The sequence below is a fragment of the Eurosta solidaginis genome, chromosome 5 (genome assembly GCF_040869045.1).
Source record: "Eurosta solidaginis isolate ZX-2024a chromosome 5, ASM4086904v1, whole genome shotgun sequence".
NCBI classification, from domain to species: domain Eukaryota; kingdom Metazoa; phylum Arthropoda; class Insecta; order Diptera; family Tephritidae; genus Eurosta; species Eurosta solidaginis.
Genome location: NC_090323.1, coordinates 192596440 through 192619145, shown reverse-complemented (window position 1 = coordinate 192619145; position 22706 = coordinate 192596440). Strand labels below are relative to the sequence as shown.

General features: G+C 38.7%; 2 protein-coding genes across 2 annotated transcripts in view; both read left to right on the top strand.

The window, feature by feature from the left end:
- Positions 1-22706, top strand: part of Lmpt (Limpet) — a 958773-nt gene that overhangs the window by 298247 nt on the left and 637820 nt on the right. The gene's annotated exons all lie outside the window — the stretch shown is intronic.
- Positions 18257-22320, top strand: LOC137251979 (uncharacterized). Its single transcript, XM_067787079.1, has one exon. The coding sequence runs from the start codon at positions 19449-19451 to the stop codon at positions 21480-21482; it is 2034 nt and encodes a 677-aa protein (XP_067643180.1). The 5' UTR covers positions 18257-19448; the 3' UTR covers positions 21483-22320.

The following is a 22706-nucleotide window of genomic DNA, read 5'->3' as shown; positions in this document are numbered from 1 at the left end:
ATCCTAGACAAATTAAATGAAAAAGAGCGGAGCCACGCCCATTTTGAAATTTTCTTTTTTTTTTGTATTTTGTTGCACCATATCTTTACTAGAGTTGAATGTTGATATAATTTACTTATATACTGTAAAGATATAAAATTTTTTGTTAAAATTTTACTTAAAAAATTTTTTTTTTAAAAGTGGGCGTGGTCCTTCTCCGATTTTGCTAATTTTTATTAGGCGTACATATAGTAATAGGGGTAACGTTCCTGCCAAATTTCATCATGATATCTTCAACGACTGCCAAATTACAGCTTGCAAATTTTTAAATTACCTTCTTTTAAAAGTGGGCGGTGCCACGCCCATTGTCCAAAATTTTGCCAATTGTCTATTCTGCGTCATAAGCTCAACTCACCCACAAAGTTTCATCGCTTTATCTGTCTTTGGTAATGAATTATCGCACTTTTTCGGTTTTTCGAAATTTTCGATATCGAAAAAGTGGGCGTGGTTATAGTCCTATATCGTTCATTTTAAATAGCGATCTGAGATGAGTGCTCAGGAACCTACATACCAAATTTCATCAAGATACCTCAAAATTTACTCAAGTTATCGTGTTAACGGACGGACGGACATGGCTCAATCAAATTTTTTTTCGATCCTGATCTCGATTCCTTTATACCTGTACAACCAACCGTTATCCAATAAAACTTAATATACTCTGTGAGCTCTGCTCAACTGAGTATAATTAACTGTTATCCATAATAAATCTACTAATGGAGCAAAAAATCTTAAATAAGGATACTAGTGCATCGTGGCGGATGAGTAATATTTTAGTTTGTTGTTAGTGCAACCCAGTCAGAGCAAGGCGCAACAGAAATTTGCGCGAATAATTATAACAAGCTTTTAAGATTATGCAGTTTATCTGACCACCAGCGTATCTAGGTTTGTATCAATATTGCATTTGCTCTTATTATGATATGAATTCCTCTGTATGTAGGCTTATTTAAAAGATGGTTAAGTTTCTTTGGCGTGTCAAATGGATTGCATATATTTCAAATTTATTTTTTTGAATTATTTGCATGAGTCTGTATATGAATGTATGTACGAAAAGTTAGAGCTTATATTTGTGTTTACTTTTTTTTACATGATGCAAAGTTTTTAGAAATAATGTCCCCTGCTAATGGTTTTAAGCTGAAACAAAATTTTCTCTTAGCTCTGTCATTTAAAAGAGAAGATGCTCAAGTTTGTGGATTAATCTGTGTCACTATAACTAACTGTAGCCTGGCCTCGTTAACACTGTATATATACAAATGTCACCGTTTTTAAGGAAAATTCTAAAAAAATTTCTGTAGTCAATTACGCTACAACTGATGCTAATCTGATCGACTTAATCTAATCTAATTCTATCTAATCAAATCTAACCTAATCTAACATAATCGAATTTAATCTAATCTAATTTAATCTATTCTTATCTAATCTAATCCAATCTAATCTAATCCAATCTAATCTAATCTAATATTATTTAATCTAAAGTAATATGTTGTAATCTTCGAAAACCGCCAACGTAATCATCATCAGGCAATTTCGTAATGTTATCAAAGGCATTGTATATTTTACCAAGTAGCGCAACTAACAACTGATCGGTGAAAATTCGCACATTCACACGCACAGTTCTCGACTCAGTTTCAAAAAAAAACTTTAGATTATTTAACTCAAATTTTAAAGTGAGATAATCCTTACGAATTTATGTTTATAGAATATATAAACCGTTTTTTTTGTTATTAATTTAATTTATTTATATTAAAGCTTTTATCATTTTTTTTTAACTTTAAAAAAACTCCGAAGACCATTCCTTCATTATATGACATTCGACTGCCTAGTCCACTGCCTTCCACTCTATTCGCAACATAACCTATATTTAAGCTGCCAAACTATATAGTAAACAATGAGCAAAGGTTTCACTGAGATTCGAACCGCCAATCACATGGTGAAACTGCAGTTGCCTTAACCACTAGGCTATCCTGCTGGTATTTGTTTTCATGCTTATTTCCGTTTTTCTCATTTCTACACTAACAACACAATTGAAATATTCTGGCTCTATTAATTTGCGTGTTGTGTAGATTAGTTTTTGTGAAGTTTCGGTGTTAAGCTCATGAATTCTTAATAAGTAATATAATTCAATTAAATTTAATCTAATCTAATCCTTTCAAATATAATCTAATCTAGTTTAATCTAACCGAAACTAATTTAATCTAATCTAATATAATCTATTCTAATTTCATTTGATATAATCTAATCTAATGCCATCTAATTTTATCTAATAATAATAACAATAATATAAACAAATCTAATCTAATGTAATGTCATCTAATCTTCTCTAATCCTTTCAACTCTAATCCAATTTAATCTAATCTTATGCAATCTTATCCAACCTGGTCGTAAACAATCTATTTTAATGTTTTCAAAAATGCCTTTCCGTAATGCAAATCAAACCTTCTGCGCAATTTTGTGAAGGTAACAGTTAGCTTCGGTATATGCTTTCAAGTATGTTTTTTTTCTCTACACACATCTCTATGTGTGACTTTATGCATGCAAAATCGATCATGTCATGTTGCACTTTTCTAATTTTCAAACGAAAACAAGCTATTGCATTTGGTGCGCTCATGAGCGTTTTTGCCATGTCTAATTAGCGTGCACCCCAGACCATTCATTCCAACGCAAATTGACAATCGAAACGTCATTCATTACTCCAGGAAAGCGAAAAAACTGCAAAAGTAAGAAAAAGCAGCAAGTGCATGTGTAATAAATGCATCTTTTTTGCATAAATTCATTTATTAAACCGTATGTGGTGTGTGAGTGTGTTTAGGGTTGTCGTGTTTTTAAATGTTATTATTACGTGGGTAACACTCACAAAAGACTGATTAGAGATTGGCTCAACTTTATCCAAACTAGGCTGTGCTATTCGTGACTTCGGCCATCCCTTCTGACCATGATAGCAATGGAGGCCTAAAACGTCATAAAAACTGCAACAGAGACTGGAATAGAATCTGGAAAAGAACGCGGGATTAAAACTTGATTAGAAACTGGAATAGAAACTGAAATTAAAACTGGAATAGAAACCGAAATTAAAACTGGAATAGAAACGGGAATAGAAACTGGAATATAAACTGAAATAGAAACAGAAATAGACCCTGGAACAAAAACTGGAATAGAAACTGTAACAAGAATGAATGAATGAAACCAAATTGGCAAGGAAATCGGAGGCGAAATAAACTCGACTCGGAAAGCGAAATCCGGACTGGAACTTACACGCAGCACACCGATATCAAAACCACTATAGAAATCGGAACTGAAATGTGAACCAAAAGGCGAACAGAAACCAGAACACCGTAATCGAAGCGGAAAAAAACAGAAATTGGAATCATAATCTGAACCGACACTGGGAGCCCAACTGGAAAACATGGCGAAGGAAAATCAGAACCAAATCACAGACCAGAAGAGAAGGTCACAGAAACCAAAAATGGAGTCGGTATCAAAACCGAATCCAAATATGCAACTTAAATCTGATTTTATGCCAAAACTTAAGCCGGAATCGGAAACAAGACAGAAACTTATGCCTAAATAGAATCGAACTCAAAACCGGAAACAGTACTGCAATCAGAAGCGAAACTTTAAATGAACCGATAGCAGAAACGATGAGCGGAATCGAAGCTAAAACCAGATCCGAAAAGGATCTTTCAAAGAATGTTATATGGAATAGCAACTGGAATATCAACTGGAATAGAAACTGGAACTGCAACGGGAATGAAATTGGAATATTAACTGGAATGAAACTGGAATAGCAACTGGAATAGAAACTGAAATAGAAACTGGAATCGAAACTGGAATAAAAACTGGAATATAAACTCGAATAAAAACTGGAATAGTAACTAGAATAGAAACTGGAATAGGAACTGGAATAGAAACGGGAATATAAACAGGTATAAATTGGAATAGAAACTGGTACAGAAACTGGAATGAAAGCTGGAATAGCACCTGGAATAGAAACGGTAGTATCAAAATCACTATCGAAATCGGAACTGAAACGAGAGCCAAAAATTGACAGAAACTATAACAGACACAGTAATCGAAGCCGAAAACAAACCTCAAATTGGAATCATAATCCGAACCGACACGGGGAGCGATAATGGAAAACACGGTGAATGAAAATTGGAACCAAAACACGGATCAGAAGAGGTGGTTACAGAAACCAAAAATGGAGGCGGAATCAGAACCGAATCTAAAGATGCAACTTTGATCCACAACTTTAGCGGAATCGGATACTGTAACAAGTTAACCTCTTCCTTGCCTAGAATCAACCTCGACATATATAATGTATGTCCTGCATGCAATGTGTCCCCACATGACACCAACTATCTTTTCAATTGTAATGTGGAACCTACGCCTTTTTGCCGGGGTTGAAACCCTACATTCTCCTAAAATATCAAAAAGTTCACAGTTCAATGTTCTTTTATTTGAGGTGACGAAACTCATTTTCCAAATTCCTATAGAAGCCGTCTAAAACACATTAATTTTACGAACATAAGAAAGATGAAATTATAATTACGCACTAACCAAAAATTTACTCAAGGTTAAATAGGATGAGTGAAAAAAAAATTCCCTTTCTATAAATATGTAGCTTTAATTCAAATGAGGAATTGTTTTTATTGTTCAAATTCCTGGGATCCAAATGCGAAACAAATTAATTGATCTAAAGGCCGCTTGAGAAAATATTATATAGCATTCACATTACGCCATGAACTCGAGTTTATGGGCGATTTTGGAAGTTACCAGTACTGTTAAGCTCCAAAATGGGCCAAAAACTAGAGTTAATGGCGCAATGTGAATGCTTTGTTTGTTGACTTTATGACCATTTCAAAAAGGGTAATAATAATGGTATGTCTTTGACATTATGACCATTTATAATTTGACGTTGTGATCATTTCATGTTGCGAGGGACTTAAAGATCATTAGCGAACAACTAGTGTTTTTGGTTCGCGGACATTCGGTAGCGTAGTTCCGTTCCGTTGGGTGTCGAATATTGCGATCATTTGCGACGTCCGCGTTACAAACAAAGTCGCCAGGAATTTCGTCTGTGATAGTGCCAAGTACGAGAGACAAAAAAAAACTGGAGATAAAAAAAAAAATAAAAAAATAAATGTAAGGTGTGATAACCGCCGAAGAGATTTTAGGCCGAACTTCTCTTCCAATTTGCGTCGTTCTCCTATTTAATTTTTCCTACAAATTAGCGGGACGGGACCTACTTGTTTTATGCCGACTCCGAACGGCATCTGCGAGGCAGATGAGTTTTCACTGTGGGCTTTTCATGGCAGAAATACACTCGGAGTGCTTGCCGAACACTGCCGAGGGGCGACCCCGCTTTGACAAATTTTCTTCTAATTGAAAAATCTTATTTCTAAAATTTTGATGTTGCTTTGCCCGGGGCGTGAACCCAGGGCATTCGTTGTGGTAGGCGGAGCAAACTACCATCACACCATGGTGGCCGCCAAAAACTGGAACAGCAACTGGAGATACCAAGGAGATATTAACTAATTTCTCAGCGAAACTCTTCTTTGGACGACCAAAGCCTGTTGCCAATATCATGCTGTAATAGGCGTAGGAAATAATAGCAACTCCTTTTGTTGTGGAAGGGAGTTTCGAGATATAAACCACCACCCTGAGGTACCCTTTGTTTAGTTCGCCTTGGTTGGACCAATGCATGGCGACCTTTCAAATGAGACTTGGTCGAAAGGTAAATCCTTCGAAATCTTGCAGTCAGTTCATAAGAAGCATTTGCATAACCACAACTAAGAAATGTGTTCAGCTGGGAGGTGACAGGACGTCAACAACTTGCCTTGATTAATCGTGACAAAAGTTTTTGACATGTCTCAAGCCACGAGTACTGTTCTTAAGTGGGAATCTTAGTTTAGTATGCAGTTTAGTGATGCTACGGTGCTATATAATTATCAAAAGCCCTGCTGGTGGTGTGGTTGTCAGCCCGCAAGTTTTTGGTGAAATAATGGAGCAGGACGGTAAGCTCTGATAAGAAATCGAAACAACAGCTATAGCTCTGGCGATCATTTCTTCAGGAAAAACCCACAGAACGGTGTTCGTGGCATTCTACTTGTCAACAACTTTTGGCACAATCAACCACCGCACGCTACTTCAAGACAAAAAGATGGAACGCAAAGTATCTGAATGTTCGTCAAGCTTCGGTCCAATTTAGGAACGAAACCTGAAAACCTTGAAGAATTAAACAGAAAGTACCACAAAGCGGGTTCCTATCCCCTTTTCTGTTCAATTTCTACATATCAAAGCTCCCTTCCCCAACAGAAGGAGATAAAATCATTTAAAATGCTGACTATGTGCAACGGGACTTGGCTCTTCAATAGATGAGTTAGTTTCTGGAATAAAGATCTAGTTTCTTCATCTCGCGCAAACTGCTATTGTCACCGATCAAATCCACGGCCACCTTGTTTACGAGGTGAAAGCAAGACTGTCTATCTACCAACTGTCAGTTAACCAAAGATCTCAGGGGTAATGTCCGATAGTTCAAGGCGCATGCCATCGAAATTGTATCTAAAGTAGAAAGCTGCAACAAAATCTTCAAGTGCCTTGAGTGCCGGCAGTACTTGGGGAAATTATAATGAAACGTTGCTAACCACGGACAAAGCAATTGGTCGGCAGCTCATGTGCCTCGCGTCAGGTCTGTCAAAATGCTGAAATCAGAACTGCCACGGTATGTTTCCTTATAACCCCTGAACATCCCCTGCGTTGTAAGGCCCAAACGCTCAACATCAAAGAGCATAACGAAATACTGAAAAGGCATTTTTTGCTAAATTGTCCCAAACCGGGGCACCTTAGCAAACAACTTCTTGATTCAGCCCCGCCTCCATGAGGGTTAAGGGAACGTCTCCATAAGCACTATGATGAGATTCGGCACCTACCAACACATCCGACGAGCATAAAAAGTGCCTAAGCCAAATCCATACAGGTTAGGTAAACACCTTTCCCAGGACGCACCCGGTGAACCCATTTATTAATAAACACTATCCTACTCTTGCATAAGACGAAAGCACACTACCAAGGGAGACACGAGTCACTCTGACACAACTTCGTTCTGGATACTGTAACAGGTTAACCTCTTCCTTGTCTAGAATCAACCTCGACATATATATTATAAGGCCTGTATGCAATATGTCCCCACATGACACCAGCTATCTTTTCAATTGTAATGTGGAACCTACGCCTTTTACCGGGGTTGAAACCCTAGATTCTCATGCAAAAACATCAAGAAGTTGACAGTAGCAAGGTTCTTTTATTTGAAGCGACGTAAACTCATTTTCCAAATTCCTATAGAAGCCTTAGACGACACATTAATTTTACGAACATAAGAAAGATGCTTTAATCCATTACAAATTAAGGTCTCATTAAAACTTTGAACAAGATCTAGGTTATGTCATCCCACTTAGGTTCAAGCAGTGTTGTTACTCAAAATTGATTGTACTACTCCCAGTTCTGGTTATATGGCAATATACGATAGAACATAAAATCAGTTTCGAAACAAATCAAACTAATTAAGTGTACGCTCTGCTCTTTTCATAAAAATATAAAGCTTATATAATAAGAAATTGCTATAGAAGTGTCTATTTAACAAGCTGTATAAATATTTTGTACTTTTCATCATTAAGAGCATTGAAATTTTAATTAGGCACTTCTAACCAAAAATTTACTCAAGGTTAAATGGGTTGAGCTAAAAAACATGTTCTTTCTATGTTGATTTAATTCAAATGAGGAAATGTTTTTATTGTTCAAATTCCTGGAATTTGGAGGAAACGTTTTTGCTTATTTTTTATTCACACGGCCAAATTATGTATAAATAGCTCCCACAAAATTGATCTTGGTGAACTTTAAATTAAAAAATCGGCGGAAATAGTCTTAAGCTAAAATGTATTTTTGCAATTATATCGCTCTCTGGTTTGTCATGCTCAGCTACCTTATGACTTACACGGATTCGGAATATCGCATGAGAGGTTGCATTGATGCGAATATAAGGGATCATCCTCATGTGGTAGCAATACTTTATGATAACAAACCTCAATGTGTTGGTTCATTAATCAATATGAATAAGGCGGTTACAGCTGGAAATTGCGTGGAATATTATCCTGAGAACTCGTACACTGTTGCAGCTGGTGTAGCGAATTTATGTGACGAACATGTACAAATTCACAATGTGAAGAAAATACATTATTCATACGAATATGCTGCTAATCCCGAAACAAGAGATATGCGTATTGCTGTGGTGGAAGTGCATGGAATGTTTGACCAGGGCCCAACAGTACAAGCAATAGAATATCGCGGTTGCAGATTTCCAGATACCACAGTTATGACAGTTACTGGATGGGGTCATACATTTACAAAAAATGGGATAACTTCGAATATACTCCAATCTACTCACCTTATTTTAAGTAATTATGAGGTTCGTAATTTGATGCAAGATGGATTTTTCGAACAAACAATGACCGTTGAAGCTCTTGATATACGTGTTGTGGACGTTGAATTTATTGGGGCACCGGGCGTTGTGGAAAGAAAACTTTGTGCGGTGATGCTACATAATCTGGGTGATACTAGTGTTTTTACATGCACAAATACTCCAGATAATATTGAATTTTTAAATCGAATGATAAATTGTTAAATGTAGGGTGTTACTATAAATCGATTGCTGAGTGGAAAATCACCAATACTCGGCTGAACACCCCATGTCATACACGCTGCAGCTCACGTCAAAGCATATAGAAATTATTCTAAGATAGAGCTTTCGCGAAACGGCAGCTGAGATATGGTGATATTCCCATCAGCAGTCGCAATGGCGATATTTCTTTTTGTATTATCTATAAATAAATACCTATAATTGCGATTAAAAAAAATATTTTTGATTGTTGGTAGCAACGAAAGTGTGACACATGCAAATGCCTTAGATTATGATATCAAACTTTATTCTTAGCTCTAAACTTTCCTCGTTAATGAATAGACTATGAAATAAAAAGAAAATTTCGGAATAAGTACACTATGACTCTGGCAAACTCCCTATAAAACAGCTGTTGTAATCAACCTTATGGAAATCAATGTATTCTATTATTGATGCCATAGCATAACGCCTTATTGATAACCATACCGTAGCTAAGCAATTTGTGTTTGGTTGAAGTACATAGCTGAGCCCCGCCTAGCAGTTCACCAATAATTAATTAATTTCTTTCCGAACTCAATAAATCGCTTGAAATAGGGGCAAATATCAAAAGATGTTTGGAATATTTGGTGTTTTTAAAATTTGTTTATGAAGAAAAACTTTGAAAAGCTGGAGCAATATCGTTTCGTACGATCACTGTAGCAGGTTTTATGTACCCGAGCGACTCGGGATTTTACAGTTGCAGGGTTGTCATTTCAGTGTAACCCCATTTAACACGAATCGAAAGTGACTTTGATTCAAACGATCAATAAAAATATGTGAAAATATGGAATTGGTAGCAAATTGTTAATCTAATAAGTTATCGTGTTGTGGTGACTAGTTCACCATGTTATTTGTTCGATTTACCATTATTGAGCTATTGTTATTCAAAAAATGGCTTTCGATTCGATGTAATTCAAAGAATCCATACAAGTTTCAGAAAAAGATATCGGCAGTGAACGACTCTCTTGCTAGAGTCCAGGCATCCATACCAGATTGAGGGAAGTTTGCTCAGCGATCTCGTTAAGAGATTTGCGGGGCTTCTCCACTGTCATTTACTTACATGTGACCAATCGAAGCGCTTTTAGTGCAGCCTTGCTGTCAGAGTAAATACAAATTTTATTATAGCCGTGAAGAGCATTCCTCGGGTCATCAACGGCCTCATTTATAGCTGCCACTTCCGCCTGAAAGATACTGCAATGATCGAGTAGGCTAAATGATAGATTCCACCCTAGTTGAGGTGCAAAGATCCCGCTGCCCAACCTTTTTATCCAGTTTAGATCCGTCAGTATATATCTGCAGCCTATCGCTCAGGTACGGCGGCCCCTTCGACCAATAATCCCTATCCGGGGTAACAACCTCATACTACATATCGAAAAATACAGTCGGAGCGCAATAGTCCGACGAAGGTGAATCCAGATTCTTAAGGATGGCTGCATGGCCAACCACATTGTGTCTCCAGCCGGATAACTCCCGCAGCCGTAGAGCAGAAAAGGCCGCACATTGCTTAGCCATTAAATCTATTGGCAACACATTGCAGTGTAGAGCCACAGGATAATATCCGGCGATAGTCGCCATCTTCGTGCAACAGCTCCTCTACTGCTGTACAGTGCCCGTTGCTTTCCTCACACGCTCCTGAGCGTTTTCCCTCCAGGATAGTTTCCTATCCAAAATTACTCATAGGTATTTGGCAGAGTCCCTCAGCGTCAGGGACGTACCCGCTAGCGCTGGCAGCTGCAACACAAGAATCTTATATTTCCTAGTGAACAGAACCAGTTCAGTTTTGGCTGAATTGACCGATGGACCTTTACTCCTGGTCCAGTCCTCCACCAGTCTGAGCTTAGTTTGCATTAGATCGCATAGTGTCTGCGGAAACTTCCTGCTAACTAGCAGCGCGAGGTAATTTGCATATGCGATTACTTGCTGCATCCGTCCTTCTCAAGAAGAACCAAGAGCTCATTAAATGTGGAAACTCATAGAACGTTACGCTGGGAATTATTAAAGAATGCTTTAACAAAAACTGTCAAATGTGAATCTGAAACACGATGAAGCGCCAGAATACAAGCGGTTAGCGTTATCGTCGATGGGCTGTGTAATAGAATACTTAGAACAATTAGCAGAGGACACTAACACCACAAGTACCACCAGAAGCGAAGCTATAGTTCTGTTGCAAAATATACAAAATTTTAGATTCATTACATTAGTTCATTTCTGGTGTGAAATTTTAAGAGGATTGATCGTGTTCAGCTCAGATTACAAGATCCGGTAATGAATTTTAGAGAAGGGTATCATGATCTTAATTCATTAGTGACTGAACTATCCGAAACTCGAGACCCTCTCTGTGAAGAAGCAATAGCAAAAGCTAAATCTCTTTGTGAAAAATGAGATATTGATATAGTAAAACATCTAAGAAGGCGCCGCAAAATGACGGAAAATCGGCTAGAGATGTTAGTCGTCTCCAAAAAGAAATACGTACAAGATTTACACGACTAAATAGCCTTAATTATAGATTTGGATTTCTCTTAGACGTTGGAAATTTGTTAAACCAGGATAATAACGACTTAGTAAGAAACTTTAAGAACTTGGGTGAATGTTATAATTCAGATTTCGATGGAACAGAACTTTTTATCGAAATATGTGACTGCAAAATATTACTTCGCAGTAGAAAAGAAATTGAGCCTAAAACTCAGTTAGTATTACTTACTTTTATAATCTCCTATGGAGAAGATGTTTTTCCAAACTTGCGAGTGGCACTTCAAATACTCTGGACTATGTCAGTATCAATTGCTAGCTGCGAACGTTCATTCAGCAAATTAAAACTGATTTTGACATATTTAAGATCAACGATGGGGCAAGGTCCCCAGGGGCGTAGTGAGGTTTTAATAAACCAATGAAATCGTAAAATATTTTTTAAATATCTTTACGTTAAGCTCAAGCTTTTTTATGAGAACCCCCGGATTTTTAATCGTTGAAGTGTAATCATTCTGGTGTGAAAGCCATCATAACGGTGGGAAAGTCATCATACCTCTCCTGAAATATAGGAAGCATTGCCTTCGCTGCTGAAGGAAACAACTGAGGGAGGTTCATTCACCGGCGGGTTGAAAGGCATAGAGGAGGAACTTATTTGTGTCCGGCAGCTTCAAGGCTCTGCGAATGCAGATTGGAATCAAGAAAAGAAAACTATGCTGCAAAATGAACATTTATATTCCTTGTCTCTTCAACTTTTTCACATCACAGGACTTGACACTGATTTAATGTACATACGGCCATACTGTTCACGTCATGGACACATAGCACAAGAACTGGACAGCCACCTCGATGGCTCAACGTTACTACTGTGGAGCTCCTACAACTTTTGGTTGTGACGTTCGAACACAGTCTCTGCTTCAATACAAATGCGTCCGAAATTGCCTACAATGCACAAAGATGCTTAAAAATCCTCAAATCGTTGCAACGGAGAAAGTTGCAGGGCTGCCAAATTTCCCACTTATAACTGCCACGGAATATCTTCTTAAGGCGTCTGAGCACCGAGACATCCCAAAAGACAATTGATTGATGTAATTGCGCCTCCAAGGTAGATAAGAAGACATCTGCATAAGCCCTTTGACGAGATCTGGTGTAGTATGATCCAAAGCAACACGAACGAAGATTCTGTGATTTCCTTCAAACTCAGGCTCCCACCTTTGCAGACATCGCCGAAGAAGAATGCACACTTTCGAAGGATATGCGCGTTACTCTGCCCTAACTTCGATCTCTATGTATGGCCCAAGCCTGGTGTATAGCACAAATCATCTATTCGTCTGCAATGTAGAACAAAAATATGTGATAGCAACTTCTTTTTGGTAAAACCATATTGCAACTGCTCGATTCCTCGGACCTCCTTTAAAGGATTTTATTTAAAGCCTCTTGAGTGTTCTAGCCTATTACAGCAAAAATAAGAACCATATATGGATGGACGGGAAAAAGACTACGCCGCCTAGTTCTGTTGACGATAAACAGGAAAATGTATATGCTGCTCTCTGCATGTCATCAAAATAAAATCGGGATGTCCCACTTAACGCCAAAATGGGGAAAAAGGTGTCGGAAAAATTCAACTTCCACAAATTAATAGTCCCCAGTTGGACTAGGTGAATCGTCCAGCTGCGAAGACCTGCAACATCTCCAATGATGGAAGTAGGCTTAATGCTGGTATGAGCAAATTATGACCATGCATGGTTAAATCGTACAAATTAAAAAAAAAAAAAACTATAAAACCGAACTAAAAAAAATGTATACCAAATTTTCGATCTATTTTATTTTTATTTTTTATCGGGCATTTATAAAGTCAAATATACTAAAATTTTTGTTTGTATCCTTTGGCATTTCCACGAAGTTTTTGAGAGAGATTTTAAATTTTTTTTTAAAATCAAAAAATATTTACCACCGCCGAGAAGAGAGATTGGTTTTACCTTCCTATATTTTTATCATGGGCTGAAGATCTCATCTATAAGTATACTCAAATACTTATTTAATAATAATATTATTATAATACATTAGTAATACTGAGATAGTCAAATTTGGAAAAATATCTTCTTCATATGAGATTATAAAAGTAATTCTAACGGAGTTTTAGGTTCAATTTCTTTTCTTTTGCGAAGTAATATTTTGCATCACATATTTCGATAAAAAGTTCTGTTCCATCGAAATCTGTATTATAAAATTAACCCAAACCCTTACATTTTCGTCGTTATTATCCCTGTTTAACAAATTTCCAACTTCTAAGTGAAATCCAAATATAAAATTAAGGTCATTTAGTCGTGTAAGAGTTGTACGTATTTTTTGTTGGAGACGATCGAGATCACTTTTCATGACGCGAGAAATTTCACATTCTGCGAAAAGTTCGGTATATCTAGCCGATTTTGCGGCGCCTCCTTTCATGTTCTGCTATATCAATATCCCATTTTTCACAAAGAGACTTCGCTTTTTCTATTGCTTCTTCACAGAGAGTGTCTAGAATTTTGGATTCACGTTTGACACCTTTTTTTAAAGCATTTTTTAATAATTCCTATCGCAACGTTGAACATGGGAAAAGAAGATATATTACTTACTTACTTACTTAATTGGCGCTTAACCATCTAAACGGTTATGGCCGTCCAACAAGGCGCGCCAGTCGCTCCTTCGCTCCGCCAACCGGCGCCAATCGGTCACACCAAGGGAGTTTAAATCGTTTTACACCAGGTCCTTCCAACGGAGTGGGGACCACCCACTACCTCTGCTTCCATAGGCGGCTTCCGATAGAAACACTTTCTTGGCCGGAGCACCGTCTTTCATTCGCATAACATGGCCTAGCCAGCGCAGCCGCTGCGTTTTAATTCGCTGGACTATGTTGATGTTTGCGTATAGCTCGTACAGCTCATCATTAAATCTTCTTCAGTACTCGTCATCGCCAACGCGTAGAGGTCCATAAATCTTTCGAAGAACTTTTCTCTCGAACACTCCCAAAGCTGCTTCATCTGCTGTTGTTATGGTCCATGCGTCTGTCCCATATAGCAGGACGGGTACGATAAGTGACTTGTAGAGTATGATTTTCATTCGCCGAGAGAGGAATTTACTTTTCAATTGCCTACCTAGTCCAAAGTAGCATTTATTGGCAAGATTGATTTTTCGCTGGATTTCAGTGCTCATGTTGTTGCTAGTGTTGATGCTGGTTCCCAAATAAACGAAGTCTTTTACTATTTCGAAATTATGGCTGCCAACAGTAGGGTGGTTTCCAAGGCGCGTATGCGCTGACTCTTTGCTCGATGACAGCAGGTTCTTCGTTCTGTCCTCATTCACCATCAAACCCATTTTTACCGCTTCTTTTACAAAGATATATGCTTTGAGTTATTCCACAACCTTTCGCTAGTGTTCTGGATATATGCATGAATTTTTTAGTATAGGAATTTGTTTCCAGAAATCACTTATAATAAAAATACAAACTATCCAGGAAGTTCTGCTTTGCGGACCATTTGGCGCCCCCTGTGAGTAGGCCAGGGACAAGATGCCTCCCTCCTTGACCCCTCCCCCCTCACGCCGCCACTGAAGGTCGCCTAAGTGACCTAACATTATTAAGTATGGAAAGAGAAAAATTTTAAATGATAAATGTTGATGATATCATTGACGTATTTGCTTCCTCAAAGGCAAGGAAAATTTGCACATAGATATTAGTTTTACGAATGGATTATAATCATATTATTATTAAATATGTATTTGAGTCTACTTATAGATGATTTATTCAACCTATGACTTTATTGGTTTATTAGTTTTTGAATATATGAAATTATATTGTTTTGGAAAGAAAGGGGGGGCCAAAAAATATTTTCCGCGGGCGCAAGAAAACCTCACTGCGCCACTGAGGCTTGGCGACCATATCGGGGACGCGTAGCATGCAATCGGCTGGCCAATTGCTTTATAAGTGGTAATGAGCCTTTTTTGTCTTTACCCCAGGTACTGTGTAAATACGTAAAAATAAATAAAATAAGAACGCCGAAGTGTTGCGTTAAAATGCGATTGTCATTATTTTAGAATTGTCTTTCCTTTTATACAAAATTATCTATTTTACACATACGTAATTACGCTAACACTAATACACTACATTCTTAACATTTACATTCTGAGTCAGCATATTAGTTCGACCTAATTTTGGAAATTGTAACTGTAGAAATATTTTGGCAGGCGCATTGACAAATTGTCATTGACACTCGGTCATGCTATTAACGATTTGGTCAATGCGCCAGTAGAAATGTAACCGGATATAGGTCTTGCTATCGGCATTAGTATGTGATGTTGATGTATTTAGGTCGATATTGTAATGTGAATGCAATATGTGTGATCTGCATAGAAAGAGCATTGGTATAGTAGAGCAGGCTGCATAATACTAAAAACGTATTGACATAAGGGGCACCATGCATAATGCTACAACTGCCACCTTGTGGCACCACTTGTTTAGTTCTTCTTGGTTTTGATGTTGCGTTCCTGAATTGCACCGATGCCTGCCGACCAGACAGATCATTTGCAGTCCACCTTTTAAGACTTGGGGGAAGGGTAGATCCTTTTAGGTCTTACAGTAACGTAACACGGTTGACCATATCATATGCTTTTGACAGGTCTAACGCAACGAGTACTGTCCTATGGTGGGGGTTTTGATTTAAATTGCAATGTATCTGAGTACGCGGTGGTTGTGCTATGTAGTTTTCTGAAGTCATGCTGATGATTAGCTAGTTGCAAATTTGTTTTAAAGTAGAGGAGCATAATGGCTTCAAGTGTCTTGGCTACTGGAGATAGGAGAGATATCGGCCGATAAGAATCTCCAATGTTAGCTGGTTTCCCAGGCTTTAGTAGCCGGACCACCTTGGCCATTTGCCACTTTTTGGGGATGACAAAGGTGGAAAGGGACAGGTTGAAGACATGTGCTAAATATTTGAATCCCTATTTATTTTACCTAGGTTTTTATGCATCGGCATGGCTATGCCGTCTGGGCTTGAGATGGTTTAGCATGACCGATGGCATCCTCAACCTCTTTGGCGGCGATGGCAATTGGGGACGCGCTGAGTTTATGTTTACGTGCCCGGCTGTTGCCCCGCCGTCTAACTTTGTCAACCTTAGAATGCATTAGTTATATATTGTCGGCAAAAAACGCTCGCGCATTTTTTCGCATCCGACAGCACTTTATCGCCAGAGGCGATGAAAATTTTTTCATTGTGCTTAGACGAACTCGATAGGGACTTTACGGTGGACCAAAGCTTACCCACACCGGCAGAGAGGTTACAATACCTTAAAGGCTCCTCCCATTTCGCCCGCTTGTGTTTATACACAATCAATCTGTTCGTTGGTTTATATCCCTTGTTTGGGGGTCGCAGGGATCGAGCTGTCTTATAAGGTCAGGTTCGCTCGCTAAATTTGCGGCCTCCGCCGGAAAATGAGGCCGGATTTCGTGAATTCTTTTGGCGGGAATAAAACGAGCTGAGGGGGATTCAATGACCTTGGCGAGCCTCAGTCGGGATAGGGAGGGCAGCAACGCGATTGTCTGTAAAGGATTTGTACTCATCCCACTTTCCTTTTTTGAAGTTTATGAAAGTTCGGTTTTCGGTGACGATGAAGTCGGCGGCTCGCTCGAGCAAAATAAGTGTAGGTAGGTAGTCAGATGCCAATGTTACCATCGGTTGCCAGTTCACGCAGTTTACGAGTCCTGCACTCACGATTGATATATCGGGCGAACTGTGACAGCATCCTACCATACGACTGCGGGCGTCTTCGTTTATTGTGCAGAACGTCATTTCTTCTATTTGATCCGCCAATATCTCGCCCCTGCTGTCCGCCTGCAGGCTTCAATGCCATAGATCGTGATGGGCATTGAAATCGCCTCAGATAATGCGATTATAGGTAGTGAGTAGTGCTCTGATATTAGGGCGGTATCCACTGGGGCATCAAGTGGCAGGAGGAATGTAGATGTTGATGATTTTTAGGTTTACATCGCCGGACCGGACAGATAAGGCGTGACGTTCTAAGATACTGTCATTGCGGTCGATGTTGGGATCAGATATATTATATACCACTCTCGCGATATTTTCTGTGGACATTACACCTAGAACTGGTCTGCAGAGCAGATCTTGCTGTGAGTTTAGTCTATTGAATCGCAGTGATGCGGATGTTATGCCGCTGCATGAAATCGACTATCTCCGTGATCTTCCCAGTAAATACATTACAGTTTAACTGCAGAATTCTGAAGTGTAGCGGGGAGACTTCGTCACTCTAGGGGTCATTTACGGGTGTTTACGCCTGAGTTGAGGGAGGCCAGGGCGCAATTGCTGTTGTGGCCCTGGGACTGGACGTCCTTGGGTAAGCAGTGGGGTACCCTGTGTAGTTGGCTTTGCGGCCTGACAACGACTTAGAGCTCTAAAAACACTACTTCTACTCTAAAAAAGTTAACTTTAATTCTATTATTTCTTCGGTAAAATATTCTCTAAAGGGCAACACTGGTGGCTGTGATGTTGTAGGGATACTCCAAGCGACAGGTTCTTCACACTGATCCATCTCCTGTTGAACTAGAGGATATCTAAGTAAGCTAACAAACTTTCACTTAATATAACTTTCGCTATAAGAGCTATATTAACTCAAGCTTCTTCGTGAAAGGCGTGATGAGCAGCTGTCAGTTGTCGAAAAATTTCTCTCAAATAAAAACTTTTGTTCTATTTTTTAATAAATTAAAAGCTTTCGCAAGCGGAAACTTTTTTAAACGGGAACACTTTCATCATCAGGAGAGCTTTCACTCAAGCTTTTTAAATAGCTAGTACAAAGTAAACGGCTTCAACTTTTCAAGAAGCTTTTTTACACTAGAAAAAGGCCACTGATTATTATTTTACTTTATAAATGAGTCTCCTAGTGGCAACACTGTGCTTGCCACACACTTACTCGCACTGGTTAACTGAATAGGCTCCAACGAAGTAATAAAGCATGCAACGTTGTAAGTGTCAATCAAAACTGAAAATTTTAAAAATATAAGTGAACAACAACAAATTAAAAAAAACACGAAATGAATAAATAAAATAGTTGAAACATTTTTTTTCTTTTCAATAGACTTTGCAAAGCCTATAGACCAACAAAAAATGCAGCATGCATAAAAGTGAATAATTAAGAAACGAACTAAGGAAAAAAATCGTGATTCAAATAACGACCGTAAGATAACGCGACTGACAGCTAAAACGCCTACGCCAAAGTAAATATGCATTAATACAAAGGCAAAAGCAACAATTTCAGCGTAACAAAGAATTAACAAAAGTAGTGATTTAAATAAAAATTACCGCCGTTTCAACGTCATCATTAAGGTTCGCGCACCACTTGGAAAATTGGTCAAAATAGAGTCTGAAGCGGTGCGGCGCAGGGTGTCAGCAACGACTCAGATCAGCGAACGCGTTTTACGACGACGAACTAACGGCGGTGAATACTGGCACAACTAAATGGTTAACAACTGAACACAAATATGCATGTACATGTTAGTTGAATGCAAAAAATATCAACAATATGAAAAGTAAGCGCGATCACAACAACAAAGCATAGGAACGGCACCAGCAGCTCCACATTTAGCGTGGAAGTTCGAGTTTACGCCGACGGTTTTTGATTCTCCATTTCATACAAGTTTATCTCGTCAGCTAAGCTTTTGGCAAGCCACTACGAACGCTTACAAACTTGACTGATACAAACAGTTGCTTGAGCGCAGTAGACGTGTTAAGACTTGAAAACGGTAATTAGAAAGTGTAAAATAAAATCGCACCAATTTTCAATCGAAAAACTAGGAAGTGAATATCACTCGTGACTTGAACAGAGCGGAGGGAGTGCGCGCCGTGGAAAAGTATAGCACAGCAATAACAAAACAAAAGAAAATATATTGATAAATAACAAGAATGAAAAAACACCCAGCAGGCCAGTGAGTTCAGTAGCCGCTCACATACGCTTCTACGGCATCAAATTAACAACAGTGCAGTTGAAATTATTTAGAATTGCTGCAATTTCAAACAAAGAAAATAATAGTTCTATATTTAAACAAAAGCAATAAAAAGTGTCATCATATCCAAACGAATGCGCGCCCCAACTGCTCATTCAATTCGCAATTTCAAGCTTAACTCGCATATACACTATCGCGCAAGTTTGCACAATCGAAAAAAATTGAAGTAAGCGCGCAGGCTTTCAAATGTCATTCTTTCGCAATTTTCGCACAAAAACGCGTAGTAAGAGTTCTGCACGCGATACCACACCCGTGAATACGAACTCACGCCCTGGTAGTGTACTGAGCAATGTAACAACACATACAACTGGCTCTGCCTCAGCGCGACGCGAGTCTATAGATTCACGCACTGACTCGCTACTCAATCGCAGCGATACATTTATACTCGACTCAGATCAGGAGGATAAAGAGAGCAAACACAACTCATCAAATAATTCTACGTTAGAGAAGAAGTCGAAAAAATCAAAAGTTTTTAGTAAATTTGCCACATTCACTAAGCGCATAAAGACGCCGACGCCAGAGAAAGCCGTTGCCGCTGTTAACCCTTCTTTGGAACATCATCCGAGTGATAATGCTACGAATACTTACTACAAATGGAAAGCAGATAACCAAAGTTCAGCGCATACGCTAGAATATGATGCACAGACGGATCCATTTCACTTTCTTTACGAACAACAGTCGAGTTTGAAAGATATGCAGAAGGGTGGTAACAGCAGCAATAATGGTTCCATACACTCCACGCACAGTTCGGCGCACTCAAGCACAAATGGACAAGCCAGTCAATACAATCAAATAAGAGAATCTAATCAACCCTTTGACTCTTCCACTTTTCGCAAGGGTAAAATGACCGCACAATTGAAGGAACAACTCTCACAACTGAAGGAGCAAACAAAAGCCGACTTGCACGAGGCGGAAGCGGAAGCGGAAGAAGAGCCAGAGTCAGTCGCTGATAAATATAAAACTGTAACGCTCAATAGTTTTCGTAAATCGTTTCGTGAAAAATTTCTACAAAATCAGAATAATCCAGCACACAATCCTGCGTGGTTTGTAGAGGTAGAACCGCCTAAAGTGGAAACACACGCGCGCTCTGAATCTAAAGAGAATCGTTCTGATTTCTTGATCTTTGATAATGAAAATTATCGCCCAACCTCGCGTTCACCAGTGCGTCATAATAGTAAAGAGCGCGCGACGCGCGCAACCAGTCGTTCGCCTGTCAAACGTAATGAGACATTTCGCATGGAACGTCCTACAATTGATAAAACGACAACGCGCAAGCAGAGTGCAGAGCGCCAAAAAAACGCGCAAAGAACTGAAGCAGTGCCATCGATACGCATAGAAATTAAAAATTCAATAACACCAAACATGCCAGGGCGAATAGTGCCAGTAGGCGTAGCAAAACCCATTCCAGCACAGGATAGTTATCAACGCGTATCAGCGCGCTCTGTCGGCGGTGGTGTTTTAACAAGCGCAACAAGCAACAAATCGCCGAAAATAAACAGTGAACGTGGTGATAAATCACCGCTGCATAATTGGGCCAAACCGATCACAGTGACACCAGTGCGTTATCCAAGCGCTATAAAAGCTAACAACGCGCCTGTAACGAATGGGCGCTATCAAACGCTGGTGCAAATACATAATGAAGCGAATGCAAAACCTGCAACGCCTACACAGTCATCTACTTTCAATCATCATTCGACGCGCATACAACTCGGCGCTGCTGGCGGTTCACCAACCTTGCAGAAGCGTCTCAATACGCCTGGTACGCGTCATTCACTCGCCACACCTTTACAAATGAATGCGTTACGTAGTTATGAATTATTTAAGGGCACGCCGCTAGTGACAACAAAATCTGCTACAGAACGTAAACTGCAACACCCAAAGCATACGTACTTTGGTGATGCGTCTATTAATAATGGCGGCGCTACGAAATCTATATCAACAACAACATTTTCTATGGATCGTATGCCGGTTCATTCAACAGACGTCTGTAACGGCACTACCACCACCACCACCTCTAAAAGCGTACGCAGCTATCCAACGTCAGCAAGTCGCCTGCAGCAACCACAAGTGGTGCGTGTGTCAGGCGGTAATACGCCGAGTTATGAGCATCGTTCACAGCAAAATTACCAACAACAACCACAGCAGCAACAGTCACTACAACGCGTTGTTGTGCCAATGCAGAGGAGTTCTCGTTCACCAATCAAAATGCCATGGCGTTGAGCGCACGCGGTGCGTGGTGGGTGCAGATTTGTGTTTGGTATAAAGTAACAGCAGCTGTCTTGGTGTTTGTGATTGTGTAGGCGGCGAAAAAGCGGGAGTTAATGCGAACTACGATCATTTTTTTTTTGGTTTCTTTAATAAAAAAAATAATATTCGCAAACCCATTGAGATGGATCACACGATCACGCCATTACGTGACAAAATCTACATAGTAAAATGATCCAATAAAAGCAATCGATCATCAAACACCCTGTATGGTCATATAGGTAAAGACATCACAAAATTTAAAAAAATGCTATTTCCAGTTTTGTTTATACCTATAAGGTTAAGTGGACAAATTCGTTTGGCAGCAAAATCTGTTAATATTTTTAATAGAAATAAAGAAATAAATATAGGGGTATGGCATAACATTTGATCAGCACCCTGTATGGCCAAGCCTTTATAAAAATGGACTGAATTTATTAACTCGAATAAAAAATTACCACTGTGGTGTAAAGCGAACAAACTAATTGAAGCTTAGACTAAGAAGCGAAATACTAACAACAACATAAAATAAATAATTATAAAATTAAAAATACCGAAAAATATTCCCAACAAATATATGCAATTAACTCCCCTACCAAAACTGAAATGTATCTAAAAATAAATTTAATAATCCTGTAATCGAGCGCATGATATTTATTTTCCACTTAACGAACAAAATTATTATTTATTATACCAAAATATATATACATATCCATCTATATATGAAATATATAATAAAAAACGATTTCGAAAATTTGCCCACTACAATAATATAAACACAATAATAGCAAAATATTAAAAATTTAATTATAAAGCATTTTTATTTCTCTTCCATAGAAATGTTAGATATTTACGTGCTTTATGCCTAAATAAAACTTTCGTGCTGATGAGATCAGCCCTTGAAAAAAGAAATGTTTACTAAGTCTGTCTTGTGTAACGCGTAGTTAAATACAATTTTTGTAAGTGGGCGAAGTGTGAATAAAATTATATGCAAATTTTTTTATACTCAGCGTGCTTTGCACACAGAGTATATTAACTTTGATTGGATAACGGTTGATTGTACAGGTATAAAGGAATCGAGATAGATATAGACTTCCATATATCAAAATCATCAGTGTCGAAAAAAAATTTGATTGAGCCATGTACGTCCGTCCGTCCGTTAGCACGATAACTTGAGGAAATATTGCGATATCTTTACCA

What these genes read in the sequence shown, in the direction of transcription:
- LOC137251979 (XM_067787079.1), top strand. Translation starts at nt 19,449, where the DNA reads ATGTCATTCTTTCGCAATTTTCGCACAAAAACGCGTAGTAAGAGTTCT.